Source organism: Apostichopus japonicus, chromosome 19, assembly GCF_037975245.1.
Source record: "Apostichopus japonicus isolate 1M-3 chromosome 19, ASM3797524v1, whole genome shotgun sequence".
In the NCBI taxonomy this organism is placed as follows: Eukaryota; Metazoa; Echinodermata; class Holothuroidea; order Aspidochirotida; family Stichopodidae; genus Apostichopus; species Apostichopus japonicus.
This window is the reverse complement of record NC_092579.1, coordinates 11,792,360-11,815,373: the sequence shown is the minus strand read 5'-3', so window position 1 is coordinate 11,815,373 and position 23,014 is coordinate 11,792,360. Positions and strand designations below refer to the sequence as shown.

Below are 23,014 nucleotides of genomic sequence, written 5' to 3'. Positions count from 1 at the left end.
ATGTCGCTTTAATTAAATAGGAAATTGGGGGCAGCATTTAACAACTACATTTGAGATGATTAATGAAGGTAAGCTGAATCAACCTCCTTCTTTCTTTGGAGGGAGACAGGAATATCAAATTTGGCGAAAAGTTTAGAGTTAAGCTACAATAGTAATATCTAGCCAGAAATGTCTAAACATAATTCAAACGAAAGGTGGTTTTTGCTTTTGAAAGAAAGGAAACTGTTCTGAGATTGAGGCTAGAAATGATATATCTTGTACCATGTAAAATGTATAAAATGTGGAATATCATTCTATATAGTCAAAGACTTGACTTACAGAAGGAAAGCTAAGATATTACTTGTTGTAATATATGGGCTAACTATACTGATATGTATAAACTTCCTTAATGGTATGCCTCTAAATTTACCTCCCATCAGATGCCATTTTTTGTTTCAATTTTGGTACCTTAACCTTAAAGTATGTAGCTAGATATTGAATAAAAGTGTACAATACAAGTCTATCCAGCATTGTAAATGTGTGCCTCGTGTCAGCCTCGGGTCTGTGGTCGATATATATCGCTAGCCTTGTAAAAAAATCTACATAGATATTGCTCTATAGAGTTTTAGACTGTTACTGTAGATCATAATTCCAATGGGCAAGCTTTTATCATGTTCCGTACAGTGATTGCCGAGGGATAGAAACTCTAGACTCACTTTGAAAAAATTTAGGCAGTCTCTCTCAAATATTCATGATCAAATTATACACAAATAAAACATGACAAAGAGAAGAATATGGATGCACACAGACTAACAGACAGACAGACAAACACAAATATTTAGATACAGAAATATTAATCTTGCTGTAGAAGCTGTATGTGAGAATATTTCTGATGCGCATACTGAACCCCCCAAAGAAGAAGGAATGGCGTCTATTGAACAGCATGTACCAATGAATATATCCCTGTGTAAATTATGGAAGAATATTTGTTCTTTAGTAAGGTATTGTGAGTGACCCTGAAGCTGTAAAGTGGAATATTCTAAATAGAATGAGAGGAAACAAGGGGAGAAAAATATACTGCCACACCCGACCAATCCAAATGCTATATGAATATATAATACTGTACCAAGTTTGATATTTACTCAATGTAACGCTGCTGTTAACATTGTGTTACTTTTTGTAGTTGGGATGCAGGATATCGAGGGATTGATGTTTCAAAGGAACATTCCACACCAGATTAGTAGGGAATTGTTATATTGCAAACATGTCATCTGAGGCTATCAAGTCTCCAATGTTCCCCCCTCCCTCCATCTCCCCCTCTCCCTCTCGCTCCCCCTCCTGTCAAGTTTTGTGCTCGGTATATGAGGATTAACTGACCGTAAATGGTCATTAGAAGAGCATGGGATGCTTAAAGGGTTATTTCTGAAAAGAAAGTAAAAGTGGTAAAGAAATGCAACCTGAACTGATGGCAGTGAGTTAATAACTTTCTGCAACATTTCAAAATGAACTATGTGCTTTAAGCCATCCTTGAACATAATAATGACCTTGATATTGGGAACACATTGCCGTAACCTTGTTTCAGAGGTGTATCTTCCATGCCTGATTTATTCTGGGATTAAAAATCTCTGATCTCCATTAATAGTTGCATTTACCCTTGGTATTAAATCCAGAGCTCTGAGTCAAATTGGGAGCCAATTTTTGGAATCAGTGCTTAGAGCAGGAAAGAAAAATACACAAAAAAACACCACAGTCAAGGTGTAACTCCCCAAGTTGCATGCTAATGATATAAGACAAGAAAAAAGTTATATTGTACATTTCCACTGTAGACTCTTAGCATAACCATAGAGAAAGATTCCTGTATTAAGATTTTAACCCTTGTACATGGCTGGCCTGTCCAAACTTTTAACATTTGATGTAAGTTTTCCCGCTATTGACCGTCGATCCCTTTTGGTCATTCAGTAATGATTCAACACGAAACATAACCTTTGATCTTCAATAACTAGAATGCAGGCCATTCAATTTTTTACTTCTTTGTTTTTGATAAGCTTTGAAAAAAGCTCCATCATTCATCTTTTAGATCAGAATATCTCGAGTGAGAAGCATTAACTTATCAAAATTTAATATTTTTGGGGATTTGATGAGATTGTTTATGACAAAATACTTTGATTTCATCGTTTAAAACAGCCTTTCGAGTTTGATTCTTACTGAGGCTCTACACTCAAACACAGCTGACTATGCCAATTTACATTTCAGTTAGCGGTCACAAGACACTGGAGAATGTTTCGAAAATTTCACCCACTCTTCCTCTGATCTTGTGTACTTTTTAGACAAAGAAGAATATATCTGTTGGTAATAAAATATGTCAGAGTTGAAGTTCACGTTGAATTTTTTATTAGCTTATTAATGTACAGAAAAATGCAAGAGGTTGTTTTCAAGTTTGATCATATCTCATGGAGACATTGAATGAAATACTTATTGGTAAGCAAAGTGACTAGTTTATCAGAAAAAGCAATTGAAATATTAAAATTGGTTATTGGTCAAAAATGTCATCTTCCTTTATAAGAATACAAATTCATAATAATTTCATAATTTTAAAGTAACCCAAGTTTTACAAAATCATGTAATAAGAGAATTTTAGCACCGGTCTCCTCTTTGTCATGTGTTCATCACTGACAGAATTGATAGATTTGTTTTTTTCTAGTTTCATAATGGCTGAATCATGAGTACAATTTTTAACACACATTTACTTCACCCATATTCATTATCCATTATTGATTACCGACACAAAAATTACGCAAATTGCTGCTTTAAGTATTGAGATACCGGAAATGTTTTTAGAAGAAAACAAGTGATTTGTATACTTAAACTGATGATTTTTCCCTCAGGTTTTTGAACTACTAATGTGTGAAAAGCAAAAAAAAAACAAAAAAAATATAAGAAAGAAAGATTTATGATCCATTTGCTGCTGGGGATGAAAAAGACGGTATTCAACCAACCCACATATATCCTGTCGTTATTTATCTAGAGAACGTTTGGAATATCGGGCGCCAAACTAGAGAGCTTTGCATTGGAAGGGGAAAAAAACAGGACAATGTTTGTTGAAGTTTATATTCTAGCCTTGAGTTTTATGGGCCAGGTCTGAAATTTGAGACCAAAGTCGTCACTGAAATTGATTTTTGAAATAAGGTTTAATGTTATTGCATGGGTAAGACAGCGAGGCATTGCACATATATCATCATCATTATTTATGGTGGGGGGAGGGGAAAAAAACAGAATAATTTGAAATAAGAAACAACTCTTTTCGTGGTAGTGTCAACAGAGAGATCATATTTGAGTAATACAGTAGCAATAGCCGTCTTAATATCTGCAAATGGTGTGAAAATTTGTTCTGTAAATTTGACTTAGTTTATGAATGGTTAAATTATGGTTTTTTGATGGGAAAATATTATATGGAATTGCAAAGATATTTTAAGGAGGAAATGATGTTTATAGAATTTGCTAGTTATTTTCGAAGAAGGGAGAAGTATCTTTGTCAGTTGATAGCAAGGACAGTGTATAATCAAGTTACAATAATCAATATTATGCATGGGATATCTGTTTTTATAATAATCACAGACATGTTACAGAAGTTCTGACACCCTCTATGTTTTGGACATCAAATTAACTTTAAAGTTACCCCTCGACTAATCTTGGAATACTACTCACGTTCCAAGATATAGATGGATCTAACCATATGAGTGAGAATTGTCACAGCACACTACTCTGAAAACAATTTGAAGCAACTCTTGTAGTTTGTGTCATAATAGTTTTCCTATCAGAACTTTCCCATTTACATATTTAAGGACATTTTCATAAAAAGACTACAAAATTAATTGTCAGCTCACCCAAGAAAATACTAATATAGCAGATTTTACTTTCAAGTTTGTTTTTTTCAAAAGCCTACAGGTTGTTAGCTATTATCACTTCTAAACATTCTTCATTCTTTATATCTATTGTTGGAGGATCACCTATTGTTGTCAAAGATTACCCACAGAGTTTCAGAAAGATTTTGATAGACCTGTTATTTAGGCACTCTGTCAAGAAACAAAGCAAACAACCACTTGTCATTTAGCCTTTGAAGAAGATCCTGCTAGGATCAAAACATCAGGCCAACTTACTTTTACACAAGAAACAAAAGCAGAAGCCAGTGCAAAATCCTCTACTTGAGTCTGAATCAATATCGAACAATAGAGATTATCCAGGTAGATCAAGCAGTGAGGCTATATTGTGTGAAATAGCACAGAAGAGCTTCTCCCATACTCCCTCAGCATCTTAGGTTTGACCTGTCTTTGAAACATCCTGAAGATGAAATGGGATTAACCAACTCTGAAATGCCTACTTTTAAAGAAGAAGGTGGAGGCTTAAATGCCTTCTTAAAGAAGGAGGTGGGGGATGAAATGCCTACTTAAAGAAAGAGATGGGAGATGAAATACCTGCTTAAAGGTTGGGGTGTGAAGGTGGGAAGGAGATGGTAATGCTATAAGACAACAATGTTTCATCCATCTGTAATTCCTCTGTTCAATAAATGACCCACTTATGACCTATGAATCCAAATGCCCACAGGCCTAGTATCTTAATTGGGTGGGTTGTTTTGGATGATTATAGAAATTCAGTTAGTATGGACAAAGTTAAAACCAGATTTGGCTTTAGTGATCAGCTTTAAGTACGTAGTATTCTCTAAGAATCAAATTTATTTCAAAGATGATAAAATCAAATAATGAAATATTCTGTATTGTAATGACAGAAATTTTGCAAAGATTGATAAGATCATGGCCTCTCAGGCCATACATCTGTTAGGCTCATTACATGTCCATTCTTATCTACATGTTTTACAGTTCTGAGAACTGATCCTCGTAATCCTGTTGCTCAGTTGAAGTTAAAGTAGTCCCCGCTTCGATTAATCCCGCTCCTCAATTGTTGTCTTAGGAACTCGAGAATACGTCCTGAGAAATGAAAAAAGAAAAAAACAAGGAAGCAGAAGAAGAAGAACTTAACATCACCTTCTCACTGCATGCCAGAACTCTGGTTGTCATATTTCTGCTCGTCAGGAGGAAAGCTAAAAGTCAACGGAGCGAAAGAGGCCGGGTGCGATTTGCTCGCCGAGTCGGAAATAATCTTCCGTGAGATGATCATAACCAAACAGCGGATCGGTTGTCCGTACGTGGATGGTTTCGCATCACTTATAGTTGTCATAGTCATTGTGTCATTACCTTGTGTGTTTACTGTTTTTATCAGATTTAGTACGAGGCTCTGAAATTAAGGCAGCGGCATTGAAAGTTCGTGGCTTGTGTGTTATTACAGTAGAGGCAGTAGGTATAGAGAAGCTTGTATATGTAGAAGGGGCATCAGGTGGTGTATACTAAAAACAAATGACCAGCGGTGATAGGAAAAAAAAAGCTAAAACTCAAAGGGAGGAGAAAAAAACACTTGAAATCATGTTGGGGTTTTTATACAAATGTGCTAAAAATGATCCACATGTAAGTTGTTTTTATTGTACTTTGAGTCAATGTTGTCACAGGTTACCTGTACTAACAAGGAAAATTGTCAGAATGCATCATCATGCCAATTAAAAATGCAATATGAAATATTAGCAATTTCATTTGCTGATGTAATAGCAATCGAAATGCTAGATGTAGTTTATGATAAATATATACAGTACCTGACAAGTGTTTGTATCTTTTAACACAGATTATTATTACTACTATTCACCTTCTTCCTATTTCTCCCAGGAATCCTGTGAACTTTTTAATAATGTGTTGTTTCCCTATACAATGTGACATAAACGAGTACAACCCATGTAGCCCTTACAGAAAAGACGAGCTTGCCGCATGCTTGTAGGGAGCTTGCAGAATCATGCTGGTTGCAAGCATGCAGCATGCTTGCAATTGGAACAATTGCAAGCTTGAATCTATGGCAATATGCTTGCAGTGGACTAACAAATTGAGCTGACGCATGTGTGCGCGAGCTTGCAGCATAGTTGCGCAAGCTTGCTAATGGATGATTGCGCAAGCTTGCAGTATGATTGCACAAGCTTGCAGTATAGTTGCACAAGCTTGCCAATAGATGATCATGCAAGCTTGCAGTAAAGTTGCGCAAGCTTGCGAATATTTGATTGCGCAAGCTGACCATTTCCCTGCTGCATGTTGAAACAAGCTTGTGACGATTGCAAGCTTACCGCATGCTTGCAGTTGGAACAAATGCAAACAAGTGCAAACTTGTGTGAGCTAGCACAAGCGTGCCATGCTTACATTATTTTGCGATCTTCTGCACGCACTGGACAATCTAATATAGGATTTGTGCAAGCTGGCGCAAGCATGTTTTTATTTGGCTGTCAAACTAGCTGCTCCTAGCTAGCAAATATATTATTAATCTCATACGGAAATTTTGTGTCCCACAAACCAACTGTAAGGTCAATATTGCATCATTTGAACACTTTTGAAGATTTTGCCTTCTCCTAACCCCCCCCCCCCCCCCCTTTCTGCTGCAAGTCGTGGTGACTATAGTTACAGATGGTATTGTCAGGTACATTTAAGCTTTCCTATACCGGTTGTGCAATTGAATGTGTGCAGATTATATCAGGAGCTGGAAAGGAAATATCTGGTAAGGCTTAAATGTTGTCATTCAAATGAATTCTGTAAATACCCTGCAAGATTTTATACTAACTAAAAGGATAATCTAGAGAAGAATTTATTATTTGACTGATGAAAGAAGCACACATTCGCAGAGTAAACATATATCCTAATTTGTGTTCAAGCCTTATCAACATTTTAAGTTCGACATATTTTGCACTAAAAGTGAATTTGAAGCAAACGGGTGTGATGTCAAATTTGTTGTCATGGGGGGGGGGGGGGCAGGGGGAGGGTTGTCTTTTTTTTGTGTATTTTCACAGATCGAATGTAATATTAACAACATTAATGAACTTTCATTTCCTATTTGTACCAAATTTGAGGAAATAAATTTAATCTTTTTGCTAACTTCTTATCCATCCGCAGAGGTTCTCTTACAAATTACAAATGATAAAGACAGAGTTTAATAGTCTCATCTGGAATTGTTTTGATGCCTCCATTCCCTTTTTATTACTTTTTTATGTTCTGTGTATGCAGTCGCTGCTGCATGTTTATATGACTTTTGACGTGAACTGAAAACCCTCACTCAAAGAATGGGACCTGTTTTGGGTAGAGAAAGCTGAAAATCTACCACATACTAGATTCATTTATATGAGAGCAGGTCTGTTGAATTTACTGTCTTTAAAGTTCAAACATTAAAAGTTAAATATGTTGAAGATCACATCAAGCATAACAGGCTTTACACTCAACCATAAGTATTGGTTACCTCACTATTGAGCAACATTATTCTAAGAATTATAGTCCAATCTTGACGTTAAACTTGAAACTAATTAGCCTAATTACATCAGGGTTCTATCTGAGAATCGCTGCTGTAGTTATTTTAATATTCGGTTTCATGTTTACCGATGTTATAATAAGAGTTATATTAATGAGTAGAAAGGTTAAATCATGTCAGTGAACATATGGGTCTGTTTTATTTGGGCTTGTTTTTCTTTTAAATCTGTTTGAATCCAATGAGGTATGTGAACATCGCATGTAAACATGATAAAACAACATTCCAGTTCCGTCCTGAGATTGAATTTTACGCTGTTATGGATACGATGTGTCAGGAGTACGTGTTGGCCCGTGATATCCATCATGATGACACTTGATATGTATGTACATGTATGTACGGGCAATCCTAACATTAATTACTACATTTCAATGTTTTGGTAGAGCGTAGAGCTATGGGTATCGCAGACGGAAGCTAGTAGAGATTGTGAACCTGTTCGTCTCAGTGAATTCGAGTTTGATCTCTTCTCGTTTCTCTTTAAACTGACAGGGAACATGAGGCTCGCTCATTTCACCGGAAGATCAACTATGAATTCTCGGAGCAAAATTGTTCTGTTGTCGTCGGCAATCAATAATCAATTGCAGATATAACGTCCTTCCTACCTCCAGGAAAGGAGGCTTAAAATACGTTAGAGATTTTGCTCCAAGGTGAACTTCTCCTTATCCTGAGAGGTCTTTAACACGACCACGCAGGGCTTAAAACATTGCTAGTAGAAAGTGGTTTAGGGTTACACGATGTTAAAAATGTCAGAGAGCTCATTCAGATGAGTGTGAGATTGTAGTCGAGGGGCTTACGTCAAGGATGTCACTTCCGAAGCCTGAACATTTGTAAACAGCATGATACTGAACAGGTCCCCATCATTTGTATGAGGATGTAAAAATCTATCCGTCTATTATCGTCATATTTTTGAAAAAAAATCAGTTAGAGGCAGGGTTGTCACCAGACCATTTTTAGAGCCGGGTAATTTGTGACAGTGATCCGCGTCCTGGGGGAGGGGTATAAAATTTTCAAACCCTGATGGTGCCTACATGCAAATTGGTGGCATTTAGAAATGGTTTTGATCCTCAAAATACTCATGAGATACCTTTGTTTTTTCATGTGGATCACTGAATTTTCCTGGGATCTTTTTTTGTATTTTTTGTATTTAGAGCCCCTCATCACTCACCCCAGTGTTATTGTTCCATATGCACATTGTTCTCATTTAGTATGCATGACCATTAAATCCCAAAAAAAGGAATTCACATTTTACCTGTACGCGGGAAATCATTGGTACAGCAGACTGTCGTCTGATGTTTTGCATGCTACAGTACTGTACAACATTCTTACAATGTGCGTGAAACACTTGTTCTTAGTTAAACTTGGCAAATCGCCAAGAAACGATTGGCAGTGGAACGTCTCTACATAGCTAAACAGCGAACAGTATCCAATGCACCGAGTCTTGTCTCGACATGTTTTTTTTTGCGGGGAAAGTAGCGTTCCTTTATTTGGAGCGGGGTTAATTACAGTTAAGCTGCGTTTTGCACTGAATCGCGCTAATCTTTACCAAGTTACTTATTGGCGGTACTGTAGGCTAATTTGTGCCGGGCGGTAAGGCTGAAATTGACCTTGAGTACCGGGCGGAAATTTTGAGAGCTGGGTAGCACCGCCCGGCGCCGCCCGGCGTGGTGACAACCCTGGTTAGAGGGTATATGATCTCAAAGAGTTTACCATCATATCTTAATATGTTAAATAGAATCTTGACGAACTGGTCTGCCTCTATATTATTGTAACTCTTGTACAACTGAAAGAAGGCAGGATAAGTGAGAGATGGATTCATACATTTTATTTACAGATTTCTTCACTTTGGATAATGATGCTCCATAAAAATGCATCTTTTGTACTCCAAGCGCAGCTAAGATTAAATAAAAATTCCTTTTAAGTAGCTTTTGTGGCTTTTGAAAACTAAATATTTCATTGTCATTGTGAAAATGTACACAAAGTAAAATGGAATTTTTCAGCAATATAAGCCAGTTTTGTAAACCTTTAATGTAGTTCTTCTTAATCATTCTGAAGGTTTCCATGCATCCTTCTCCTCCAAAATTGTTTTAATTTTTTTTAAATTTTTTTTTAAGCTCCTTTTCCAACAATGTGTTTGCTTGGATATGATGATCCTAACAAAGGATATTGATCTTGATGTGTATTGCAAAGATTATAAACACATTGAGATCAAATATTGAATGCAGTGAGAATTCATATAGCAGATTTCATTTAGGTAAAATTGGCCACTATAGCATACATTGGCCACTATAGCACAACACTACAACAGGTTCTTTTCACGGTACAGACTGTATAGCAAAGGCCACTATATTCGTAATTCATAACTTGATGCATTATTGTCCTCTGTGTATGTATAAAAGTACTCAAATAAGATTATTTTCCAGATTGCAATTTTAAGTCAAGATTTAACCACAGAGGGAAAAACAAAGTTTCAGAGGGGGGAATGGAGGGAAGGGGATGCATAGGGAAAGGGGAAGGGAAAGGGGAAAGGGTAGAAGAGAGAGCTATATGAGGTAGTGTTGCATATTCCAGTCACAACTTTGATACTATTGGCGTGGAAGATATCCACTAATTGTCAAATCTGTGATCTACGTGAGGAAGTGAAGATCACACAAGTGTTATTGAATGTTCCTGTCCACTGTGTTTCTTTGTATATCTCTGGATTTCCTCTTTCAACATAGGACAATGACTTTAGAACATTTTGAGGCATTCTGCTTGTAACATGTCATTCCAAAGAGAACGAAGACCTTGGATGCCATCCTGGTTTATCCACTGCTAATATTACATAACATTGTGTGATTCGTAATTTACTAAAGTATGTACGATGGTGAAGTCTGCTGCCAGGATAAGAGTGAGCATTCTTTAATACAAACAAACACAAACAAACAAAAAGTAAATAAATACTCCCTAAATGTATGAAATAAAATTTGGTTGTGATCCCTACACAGTACACAAGGCTACTCTGGCTATACTGACTGTGGTTGCCCCACAGCAAGGAAATGGTTTCAAGGGGTTACCACTGACTAAATGTGCAGGGCTTTTGACCTTGGGTCAAATCCATTCCAGTAGGAACCTTTAATTGCTCAGATTTTGAAGTTAAAAGGAATGAAAGCAAAAAGAAAGAAAGAAGAATAGAGACTGAATGAAATCAAAAGGAAGCATTTCATTTTTAGAACCTTCTGTATTTGTCCCTATTAACTGGCATTAATTGTTCTCTTTGACATTTTAATTATATAGATTAATTTGTAAAGTTGAAATTGCCATAGTTTTGCTGTTTTCCCTTTTTCTTTCTCATTTGTATTTTTCTTTTGTAATTGGCCAGAGAATGAAGATGTACACAACATAAATCCAGAGAGGTGATGGTATTTTTAACAGCGATATATTGAAAAGAAAACTTCTTAGAGTATGGTTAAGTGTGTTGTACTGGATGTGTTGTACAAACTTGAGGCTACGTGGCCCTGAAGCCTACCATCAAAAATGTTTCTTCCAACAGCAACCAGAGTAGACTGTCCTGTCCCTACCAGGTAATGAATTTTATATAAATCCCTTAACAATACATGGAAATACCACATGTATACAAATGATGAACTTTACCCTACAACTTAGCTTAAGACATAATACACAAATACTACAGTGCTTTCCTTCAGTACCATTCCAAAACAATTGTACTCCTTTAAAGAGATGAATGTGATCACATGAGTATCCCTAGAAAATTACACATGTGTTACATCACAATCCCAGGATAAGCCTGATACCATATGCCGATCCATAGGAGCAGCCCCAAAAGCCATAATCTACCAACAATTACAACTGGTTTACTTAATGCCAGGAGAGATTACACATATAATTCCAAGGGGATTTTAACTACCACAATGGTTCCACACCATCCACACAGAACTCCCATTGCTCCACAACTTTACAGTAACAGCGTTACAATATATAGGCATATACCTTATTGGTCAATTGATATTTGCTTCGCAAAATGCAAACAGAGCCAGTAAATATGTGACTCTTGCATTTTTTGGGTTAGTTGGTTGTAATATAAATTGAGACATATTTTCAGATGTGCATGGATACCTGGCAGCAGGTATACTGTAGAACAGTCAAAATAAGTATCTAAAGGTTTCATCCTTAAAATTATCCATCCTTTTCTTTTTCACTGAAAGACTACTGCAGTCTGCAATTAACCTTCTTAGGCCACTCCACAAGCCAGTCAAAAGTTTTTTCATTAGGCGCTGACCCATCAATCTTCATTCACCCTGCCCCCCCCTTCCCCATGGCCAAGTTTATTATTATAATGCCAATGGAATATTGTTGCTAGCGTGATAATGGCCTTGCCACAACTTCGTTGATCTTGCCTTGAGAGATTGGTAAACAGTTTATAATGTTTGTAGTGCAAACAAATGCTTGATGTCATTCCCGTGTTGCACAGTTTACTTTGTAAGTTTTATGTTGAAGAACGGTAAAGTCCACAGAAAAGTTAATCCTTCTTCGTGACTTATGACACATTCTCGCAACCCATCCAAAACCCTCGTGACCCAGACATTGGGTCGTGACCAATAGGATATGGACCATCAGTCTAGTTCATTACCACCCAACTGTATAGTTAAGTGTTGCTCATTTGTTTCCCTTACATATTCAAGTACCAAATAAGAATATTAAAAGCTTCTTGATTCTACAAAATAAAGTTGAAAAGTATACAAACGATATTTTAGAATGGTCAAAATGTCCACAAAAGTCATTTGAAAAAATTTGTCAGAACTAATATTGCATTTTAATAGGAAAATGATTGCCCAGTGCTTACACTTCCTTGGGCCGTTACTGCATAACTAATTGTCATGAAATGGTTCCTTGGTATTATCAGTCATTTAGTAAACTTATTTGAGGATACTTGTGATGAAAACACCCACCAGTTAAGCTTTCATCTGCAGGGTTATATTTCCATATTCTCCTGAAAGTAGATGTGAAAACCAATTAATACCCATTTGCCCTGCTGGTCATTCAATTTTCAAAAAGACACAAAGTTTCGATCACCAAACAGTTTATAGCAACATATAATCTGCTTTAATTGTCCGCAAGTTGAACTCTTGACAAATATGTCAGAGCTGAGTCGACGACGATGAACGTCGCGTCAGCAAGGAAGTCCAACGGAGAACGTTTGTCAGCGCATTTTCAGCGAAGATGTTCGAAGACCACCCTAGGGGCACGAAGAAGTGTGAGACTGCATATATGCACACTTGTAACTAGAGATTAATCGATGGCTCAAAGGCTATTTGCAGTCATCTTACCCCGCAACTTGCCCCTTGGAAATGAAGGAATCTGCTTTAAAGATGGCTTCATTGGTCATGAATAATCTTAGAAATTGTGAAAACAAACAGGAATTTTGGGGAGTAAGGTTGTAGATCGAGGAAGACTTATGAGATTTTTACTTTATTTCTTTATTAATTTTTTTTTTCATGATTTGTAACATTTTAAATATTTGGTTTCTTTGGGATATATTTGTTAAACTACTAAAAATTCTATTTATCATCAAGGGTTTACAAATCTCGGTCAACAAAAAAAAATTGAAAAATGTGATCACTGCGAGCTGGAGAAGTTAATGTTTGCATGACGAGAAAGCAATACTGCTCTTTTTTCATTAAGTATATGATTATTTTTTCCATTTTATTAAATCTGGGGGGCACACATATAGAGGTGAATGTTTATAAACACTACCTAGTGTCACGTATGACTTGAATAATTAATGAATTAATAGTGACAGAGTTGACAGAAATATTTAAAAGATTGATTAGAATAGGGTAAAAAGAGGAGAACATTCCTAATTTGGCATATAGCTGTTTTTCACATAGCTGTTGTCATTCTGAGTACCACAGTTACATGCCTATAAAGTTTACTTTGTTCCTCCAACAAACTGTATCTAACTGAAGCTTTGAATACTCTGGCTCAAATCTATGGAACAAGTTACCAGATCACATTCGAACATGCTCTAAACTTTCTACTATCAAAAGTTTACTGAAGACCCATTTTTTCACTTGTTCTTTTGTAAATTAATTTGCTTTCTTTGTAAAGCTCCTTGAGCAGTGACTTTTGTCTACTGATTTGGTGCTATATAAGTCTCATTTATTATTATTATTATGATTATTATGATTATTTAAGCTATACTGATGAAGCACATTCTAGCTTTGATCTTATGCAACAGTGTCAGCCACTTTAGGTCCATCGCCCTCCTCGACCGCTCAGATGAAGTGTCTGGATGCTTGGAGGACCTTGATTTTGTTATATCTATCAAATTGGTCTATGAATGCTTCATAGCAAATGTTATACGGTATTACAGATGTGAAAATAACACCTTGTTTTCAGATTTGAGCACCCAATAGCAATAGATGACTTTGGTTGTCATGTTACTGATGAAAAAAAGAACCCATAGAACTTTTGGTTAATTATCCGATATAATGTTGGGGTCCCATCTCAACAACACCTGAGCAGGGCAGCTGCTTAGAATACACCATCCCAACAATACCTGAACGGGGCAGCTGCTTAGAAGGCCCCATCTATTCGGTAAAAAGTTGGTATAATCCTGTAGGTTTGTTTTTGATATCAGGAAGACTGCCATTTTTAACAAGAGCTTGAATTATTTCCAAGGAAAATCCCACTTCTTATTAACACAAGTATGAATAATTAATCATTCAAGTGGAAAAATGACAAGTGAATAATCTCCTGCTGTAAGTCTATTCTGCCATGCTGACTTAAGAGAGGGCGCTATGTATAAATAGCTCCTATAGAAATTACTGCACTTTTCAATTGATCCATAATAATTCTCAGGTGTGCATTACAATGACCATGAGCCTAAAAAGGGATCAATATTTCCTTTTTGATAAAAATTTCAAACAGCTGTGCATAAAATTGAGAAATGACTTAGAGATTTTTATTGATATGCCATCAACTGTGCAAACACAAGATATTGATTGTTTTGTGATAGTTTATTTAGATAAGTGGAATTTTATGCATGAATGAGAAGGATCGATGGCTTACAAATCCCCGAGTAAATGTGGCTGCTGTAACGTTCAAGGACAAGTTTTTTATTATATTAAAATATATTTAGGGTTTACATTAATTGAAATTTACAGTTGTTTTTCATTTTTATTATTTAATGCAAGTTGAAGTAGGAGGAACAGGCACATTGATGTAGAAAATAATCCAATCACATCTTGGGTATGTCAGTAAGCATATATGGCCATGGGTTTTGTGTTAGTATGTGGCATATACTCATTTTAATTGTAAACATATGGTGATGAAAGCTAACAGATTGTTTGTTCTATAAAGCTAAGACAGGGTACAAGGGAACAAAGCTTCCATTTAGGGTATCATTAACAATAACTAAACTGACATATTAATAATATTTAATTATATCTGATTTTTATATAGCGCTGTACACCAGCGATAGGTCTCAAAGCGCCTTCCAGACGTTATATTACCCCTGGTCAATGATAACCTGTCCCAGAGACAATCCCTCAAGTCGGCAGCAGTTATATACTGCGCCCAATGACAAGTTACTTCACAGGTACCCATTGAACCCCTGGGTGGAGAGAGGCAAGTGAGATAAAGCATCTTGCCCAAGGACACAACATAATGAACTAGGCAGGAATCGAACCAGCAATCCTTGGATCACGAGTCCCACGCCTTAGCCAATTGGCCACCACGCTCTCATTGTACTGAAAGTTTGTTTGGGTCTCCCATTGAATTGGTTTTGAAAGTCATTAAGATACTTGCTGCATTCTAATGGCTGAGGGATTTTTCTGGTGGCTGGAAAGAATTGATAAAAAAAAAGAACAAAAGGTATAAAGGGACAGAGAAAAGGTTTAAAACCATTGAAAACAGGATTCAGTGGTGATGTTTTACCTTATGTCACAGTATGCAATTTTGTCAGCTGGCATGATTTTGAACAAATGTTGAATATGGTTTGGGAGGTGGGGGGGGGGGGGGGTGGAGGGGATGGATACCATGTGAGTATTCTACGTAGGTCACCCATACATGTTTTTTTTGTTAGCATCCAATCATGTTTTATCTCACTTCAGGTTTTTAGTAAGTCTTTAAAACATTGTAAGGTAAACGATTGGCTGTGCGAGGATTGAAGGGGTGCATTGTGATGGGATACCACAGATAGGAACCAAGTAAAGTAAATCAAGATGGCCAAGAATAGGTCCCAAAACAGCAAAAAATTATTAGATTAATTGAAATGATCGTATATGTCTGATCAATTATCCACTTAATTAATGTAATGGTCACCAATGGTAAACTGCTTTGACAAACCCATTTCCCACCTAAAAGCATCTTCCTGTAAGTGTTTGAAATGTGCAAGTCCATTGTTGTAGAAATGCCAACCATCCAGAAATGTACACAACCCTAGTCCAAGGTAGCAGAAATGCCAACCATCCAGGAAATGTACACCCCAAGTCCATGGTATCAGAAATGCCAACCATCCAAGAAATGTACACAACCCCAGTCCATGGTAGCAGAAATGCCAACCATCCAGGAAATGTACACAACCCCAGTCCATGGTAGCAGAAATGCCACCCACTTAGAAATGTACACAACCCAAGTCCATAGAAGCAGAAATGCCAACCATCCAGGAAATGTACACAACCCAAGTCCATGGTAGCAGAAATGCCAACCATTTAGAAATGTACACAACCCAAGTCCATGGTAGCACAAATGCCAACCATCCAGGAAATGTACACAACGCAAGTCCATGGTAGTACTAATGCCAACCATCCAGTAATGTACACAACACAAGTCCATGGTAGCACAAACACCAACCATTCAGATATGTACACAACCCAAGTCCATGGTAGCAGAACCGCCAACCATCCAGGAAATGTACACAACCCAAGTCCATGGTAGTACAAACACCAACCATTCAGATATGTACACAACCCAAGTCCGTGGTAGCAGAACCGCCGACCATCCAGGAAATGTACACAACGCTAGTCCAAGGTAGCAGGAACGCCAACCATCCAGGAAATGTACACCATGCAAGTCCATGGTATCAGAAACGCCAATCATCCAGATATGTACACAAGGCAAGTCCATGGAAGCAGAAATGCCAACCATCCAGGAAATGTACACAACGCAAGTCCATGTTAGTACAAATGCCAACCATGCAGATATGTACACCACGCAAGTCCATGGAAGCAGAAACGCCAACCATCCAGGAATGTACACCATGCAAGTCCATGGAAGCAGAAACGCCGACCATCCAGGAACTTACGCATCCATCTCCTGCCTCTGTCGTTGCCAATTATCCAATTATATATTTGAAGGTTCTTGGTTTTGGGTTCTTTAGGTTTATAGATAGGAAGTTAAATTAAAGGGGGGAAGAAGGAAAGTTAAACAGGAAACTGTGAATCCCTGTACTAAGGAGAAGGGTAATTGAACAAGGTTTTGAAGAGTGAGAGGTGTAGGACTAGTCTTTGATATTAGTAGTGTTGCTTATTGGCAGAGAGAGCACTAGCTGGACTCATTAACCTACAGGAGTTACATTTATACTTTGTTACTCTATACTCTTCTATAGGATTAAAACATTCAATTATTTTAATTTGCTACATCAGCCAGGTATTACTCGTCAACTGAGAGGTATCTATTTTAAAAGTTTCCTTGTTTCACTTTGCATTGTTTTTCATTATTCTTATTTATGTTTTAATCTATTCCCCTGAAAAGGGAATTTAAATAACAGACTCTTGCATTTATATTTATGTATGCTGTTACAGTAGCCTATCATGGGATCATTGAGTGTATTGGAGGTGAAGGAGCTCAGGGAGAGGGCAGCTTTACCATTATTGCATTATTTAAATAGAAAAATGCTGAGAAAGGAACCTTCGATTGACGAATTTATCTTACAGGGATCTGCTGTTTCAAATAAAGATAGTATTCTCAAATATGCTAGAAGGATTGTTATTGGTCAATCTCAATTAAACTTTTTTTTCCAGTCCACAGAACATTGCATTACTTCCAAGTGATATTTTTTCATTGCGTTGTCAAATTTATTTCTGTATTTTCATCATGCTCAGTGTTTGGGAACTATTTGGGACTCAAAATGGTTAAAGTGACTGCATTGTTTTTAGAACCTTAATTAATCTTGATGCGTTATCTTTTTTTATAATTTTAGGAAAACATATTTGTTTCATATGTATTGTTATTTTGTGACACAATTATTGCAGAGAATTCATCACAAGAAACTGTGATTTGTCAATTTCCATGTTTAATTTATATCACTTTAATTACATCATATCTTGTCGTAACTTTCTCCTCACGTACTACAAAAGGACAAAGCTGTCTACTTGATGTAATAGTCATTATGCGCTAAAGTTCAGTCACGCTTTCTTCCAAAATTCTCACCATAATAAGATATGATTCAGAGATGGTTTTTGAGTAGTAATTTTGTATGTGTTTATCATAATGTCACAAAAACATCAGATTTTTGTTTCCAATGTTGCTATGAAAGAAGTGTAGATAACCTTGACATTTTTCTCTTGGAAGGTAGATAACCTTAATTTTGTTTTTGGTTATTCGATATAGGCTTAGCAATTGGGAGGTTCTGGGTTCGATACCCCGCAGGGTCATAGTAAGGTGGGTTTACATCCAAGACCAATCTACCGTTTTCGCATCTGAAATGACTTTCTAAATTGATAGGATTCCAAATTTGAGTTAAAATGTTTAATCGGATGCCACCCGACGTGTAAGTTGTAATCCATAAGCCCTTGCCGGTTTCTCCCACATTTGTGGTTGCTTAAGCTTCGTAAAAATAACTGCTGATTATTATCATTATTATTATAAGGAATTTTGATCATATATCTCAGAGCTATCACTTAAAATAGTGATCGAATTATGTTTACCATGATAACTCTACTTCCATGAAAATACACTGGAGCCCTGACCATAGTACAGTGTTATCCCCTCCCTTCATTCCAGTCTCGATATCATCCTGCTGGGAATGTTGTACTAGCAAGAAGGATTTAGAGCAAGCATGAGCTAATCCTTTAAAACTTACCCTACCATGATCACTGTTGGACACGGTGCCCAAATGTAAGGGGAATGGGGCTGCTGGGAGTCTATCGGTGCATAAACCTTTGCTGTTAATACCCATGCCCTACCATGGGTGCATGACGTTTCTTCAAAATTATAATTGTTCCGGTGCTTAGATAACAATACCCTTCAATCGTTTTCAATGCTTTGATGAAATTTGCACCATATCAGCAGGAATGTTACCAGAGAGGGGGACAGGAAATTATATTAAACAAGACAGTACAAGTCAATACCACAATACAGTTTAAATGTATCCTTTCTTTAATACTAATACTAGTACATTTTCTGTGCCGGACTTTTTTCATCCCTTATATATAACCATGGAGCTATAAAAAGATTATAGCTCCATGATATAACAGACCTATAGAATCTGATTGAAACCACATGTAATTAGATGCTGGAAGAAAATAGAACAAGCGTGACCTTCAAAGGTTAATTCAGATGTTCCTAATATCCTTGTTCCAGATTATTGGTCAAATACCCTGGGTCTCCATAACACTTCATATCACTATAGCTCTTATCCAAAGATGTCAGTATATTCCACATATATGATGCTTTGGGGTTTTATCAGAAATTTGATGAAAAACTTTTAATTTAAATTCATCTTTAAAGGACAAGGTTGCACCAGAGCTGTTATCATCAGTGTAGTTTGTGTGTGACCACAATTGAATTGATAGCCTACATGTATAGACTAGTATACTAGTCCCATTAGGTTTAATTGAGAGTATCCTAAACACAAAGGAAGTTACATTACGATTGGGGCAGTGCTCATTTTCTCCTTCTAATGATTTATGTTTTCACTGCATTTTGAGTAATTGGGAGTTGGCCTTTCCTCCATTGTTAAGAGGTAGTTGATATGTACGATATTTTGGCGGGAGAGATTTGCATTTTTGCGAGACAGATATTGGAAAGGGACCGGGAGGGGGTGAGAGGGGGTGAGAGGGGGGGGAAGTGGAGATCTAGAACAATTGATGGCAAGGTGGTAAAGAGAACATGAGAGAAGGAAACTGTAAAGAATAATAAATAAATAAATAATAAATAAATAGGAATTGTTCATGGAAGATATGGATTTGTTGGACAGATTGGGGGTATAAGAGAAATGCTTCTGAAAATGTAGATTTCTTAAATTTTATGGAGAATGATATAATAAAATTAAAATAATTGAATGTAGGGAGGGAGGGAGGGAGGGATAGGTAAAGAAGGCGAGTTGCATGGTAGGTTTGGAAGAGGAAGAAATTATGATGGAAACTACTACTTTGGTAGGATCTTAAAGCAGAAAATGAAAAAAAAAAAGGTCGAAAATGTGATGGAGCAGTAATAGATGAAGTGAAGGCAAAAAGATGAGGAGAAAACTTGAGGGGCCTGGTGATTATTCTGGATGAATGATGGATGCATTTTGTTGAAAATTTGAACTCCTCAAATTGCTGAGGAGTTTAAAGTTTTAGTCCTCATGAATGATCGCTTGGATAACATGTAAACTGGCTGATTTGAAGGACATTTCACTCCACTTGGTATTTTCTATCAGACGTAGCATTTATGGTGGACGTCATTAGTTCAGACGATCTTATCCACTACCTTTCGTGATAAGGGATAACAGAGTTAATTTATTGAAATGTTATTCGTAAAATAGACTATAATGGGTCCGATTCTAACAAACATTCCCTGAGGTCCTTGGCATTTTCTTTCTGTCTTTTGACGGAGGTTTACGATTTGTTTTAGTGGCGTGATACGACTAATTAAACTGAAGCTCTGGGTGAGCTGACAATTAAGCTTCTTGTGATTCACGTTTCATAGCGATGCTCTTTGAATGTCATGTTTGATGTAAAATGCATGGAACTTACTCCATGATGTATGGATGTTGGTCAGTAAAAGACCCTTGAATAGATTGGGATGAATCGGGTAGCAGCAAAGAGAGGAAATTAGAGACAGACGAAACCAGGGATCTATCCGTAAAGGAATTGCTATGTCTGGAACATGTGAGAGATCATAAAATGTTACTATAATCAACCATATGTGTACATTTATGTTTCATCATGTAATAAGTATACTAATCTTTACTCATACCATTTATATGTTCTATTTATAAAGTACCTACAAAGATCTAGCAAAATATTGAAATATAAGTGATGAAGTGAAAAACAAAAATGAACTCAAAGGTAATAATGATATCAGATCATAAAATTTGATCAAAAGAAAAAAAGGCATAATTTATGCAAATATGATTATTTCTAGACCAAAGATATCTTGATCGTCCAAGATTGGCATCACAAAGTAGCTATCAAACTAAAATGTCTTTCTCTCATTGTGAATTGATCAAATTAACCTATTCTCTTCATTTGTGATAGATTGATAGGATTTAATCTAACTGTAAGACTTTTCAATCTAATTGTGATAAGAAACAGAGTCTAAAAATGAAATGCACAGGCATTTTGTTTAGAACTGTCTGTGCAAATTAATGCTGCTTTTGTATTAAACCGAGGATAATGCAAGTGGTAATTTAGTTTAAGCCAGTAGAGTTTTATGCACAGGCTACAGATGTAACAATAAAGATTGATACTTTAAAAGAATAAGAAATTAATCTATAATTATGTTTCAATTGTTTCTGTTGAATATCGATCTGTTGAAAGTTAGCTGGGCCTTTAAAATTTTCAGTAGTCTTTCTCACTCCACCCTTTCCCATCTTACCCCTGCAACTAGATAAAATGAATACAACTAAATATTAATATTAACTTGGATCAAAGAAAGGCTTAGATTAATCACCATCTGTTTTTAAATTATCCTGGCCCTGTTGGTGCCCAAAACTTTTCTCTTTAAAGTTAGATGGACTGGCATTTCTATCCTTGCAATTAGGATCTTTTTAGATATTTTTGGTACAAACTCTGATTACTAATTATGCTTGTAACAATATTGATCAGGGATAATATAGTATTTAAAGCTATGACTGACACATCATCAACTTCATTATCTTTATATAACCATCGTGGATTAATAGTAAAATATGTTGTAAAGTTGGCAAAAAAATTGATATCTTTTCAGGAAGATAACTTATTTTTCTTTTCTTTTCTCTCTATTTTTCTCAACTGTGCATACACTGAACTGCTGATTGGACCATAACAAACATCTACCCATAATTCATTGTGTGTGATATCATGTCTTGGTACCCACCACCTGGCTTGGAATATGATGAAATGCCACCATCTTTCTACTACCCGGCTTTTGATCCATACGAATATCAGGTAAGTGATTTTTCAACTGATTTTTACCCTCAAAGCCATCGTTGTATGCTTACATTACAAGTGAATTACTTGATGCCTCGAGAGTTGTGTACCATTGGTGCTCTTAGGTCAATACTTTTCTCCTGCAGGCCCATAGCCAGGAATTCTGAGTAAGAGGGTTTCAGAGGAATGGGAAAGGGGTGTGGGAGGGGAGGGGGTTGGACCACAATATTTGTCCATTGGAATTGCACAATAGTCAGCAAGGGGGGCACCGTGCCCAAGGCTGGTTACAAGCCTGCTTGATTTCATCTCCTATAGTGTTCTACTGGTTTATATGTGGGCAAAATGACATACAAGGAAGACCTCTTTGGAGAGCATTTTAATTCTTAGATGCCATAACCTAAGAATACAAATATTGACAAAAGGAATCATCGAGGTGTGTAGGCCTTCTTTCTATATCTATGGGGATTTTCAAGATATTTACCACTTTTTAAATATCTTAATTTCTATGTTACAGTAGATTAAAAATTTCTTTTCGAAATTTGACTGCACATTGATAACTTGAAGTCTTATAATCTTGAATTATTATTTTTTATCTAGAAGAAAACAACTTTCTTAAGCCTTTGTTTTATTTAGAAAGAAGTTAACTCATTATGTAACAGATTGATAGTTATTGTGAGGGCAGTGTCTTCCAACTCACTTTATCTGGGGGTATCTAACTTCCAAAGGCATGCCAATCATGCTGTCAGATGTAGAAAGTATATAGCGCCCTCTATTTTGAAAGTCACCTGATGTAGTGTGCTGTAAATAAATGTATGCAATGATTTGCTCATCTTGCTTGCATGTACAGTCATGGAGAATAAATAAGTATGAGGTGTGAGAGGAGGGTAAAAGAGGGTGGATAGAAATGTAAGAGTGTAGGCATCAAAATGAGGATTAAATTAAATTAGCATGTTTAGGAACTTGATGAAAACACAAATTATTACACTAATTGAGTTTCTTGCATTAAAAACATTTTATAAGTTGAACTAAGATAAGATTCATGTACTAAACATTTGCTCAATAAATAATGGAAAGCTGGTCAAAATGTGGCAAAAGGAGTTCAATATTTACATAAAATTATTACTGAATTCCAATTTAGTTTTATAGTATGCTTGTGTTCCTGGTCAGTTATGGCAAGCTGGAAAACAGGACATCTTGTAATTATGACTGTGCTTATTGATAAACCTTGTAAAAACTATAAAGTATGTGAATAATACAAAGTA

The 23,014-nt window shown here is 36.4% G+C and overlaps 1 protein-coding gene across 8 annotated transcripts in view; it reads left to right on the top strand.

The window, feature by feature from the left end:
* The window catches only part of LOC139959624 (RNA binding protein fox-1 homolog 2-like), a 226,523-nt gene that overhangs the window by 82,250 nt on the left and 121,259 nt on the right, over window positions 1–23,014 (top strand). The window contains exon 1 of one of the 8 annotated variants that reach the window (XM_071957404.1): window positions 17,061–17,085. The exons of 6 other annotated variants lie outside the window; for them this stretch is intronic. Coding sequence is in view for 1 of the 2 variants with exons in the window: in XM_071957394.1 (XP_071813495.1) it covers window positions 21,684–21,770 (87 nt within the window). In the remaining variant the exon portion in view is untranslated. Of the gene's footprint in view, window positions 1–17,060; window positions 17,086–21,668; window positions 21,771–23,014 lie in introns of those variants that run through there. One more of the 8 variants, XM_071957394.1, reaches the window with a different exon arrangement.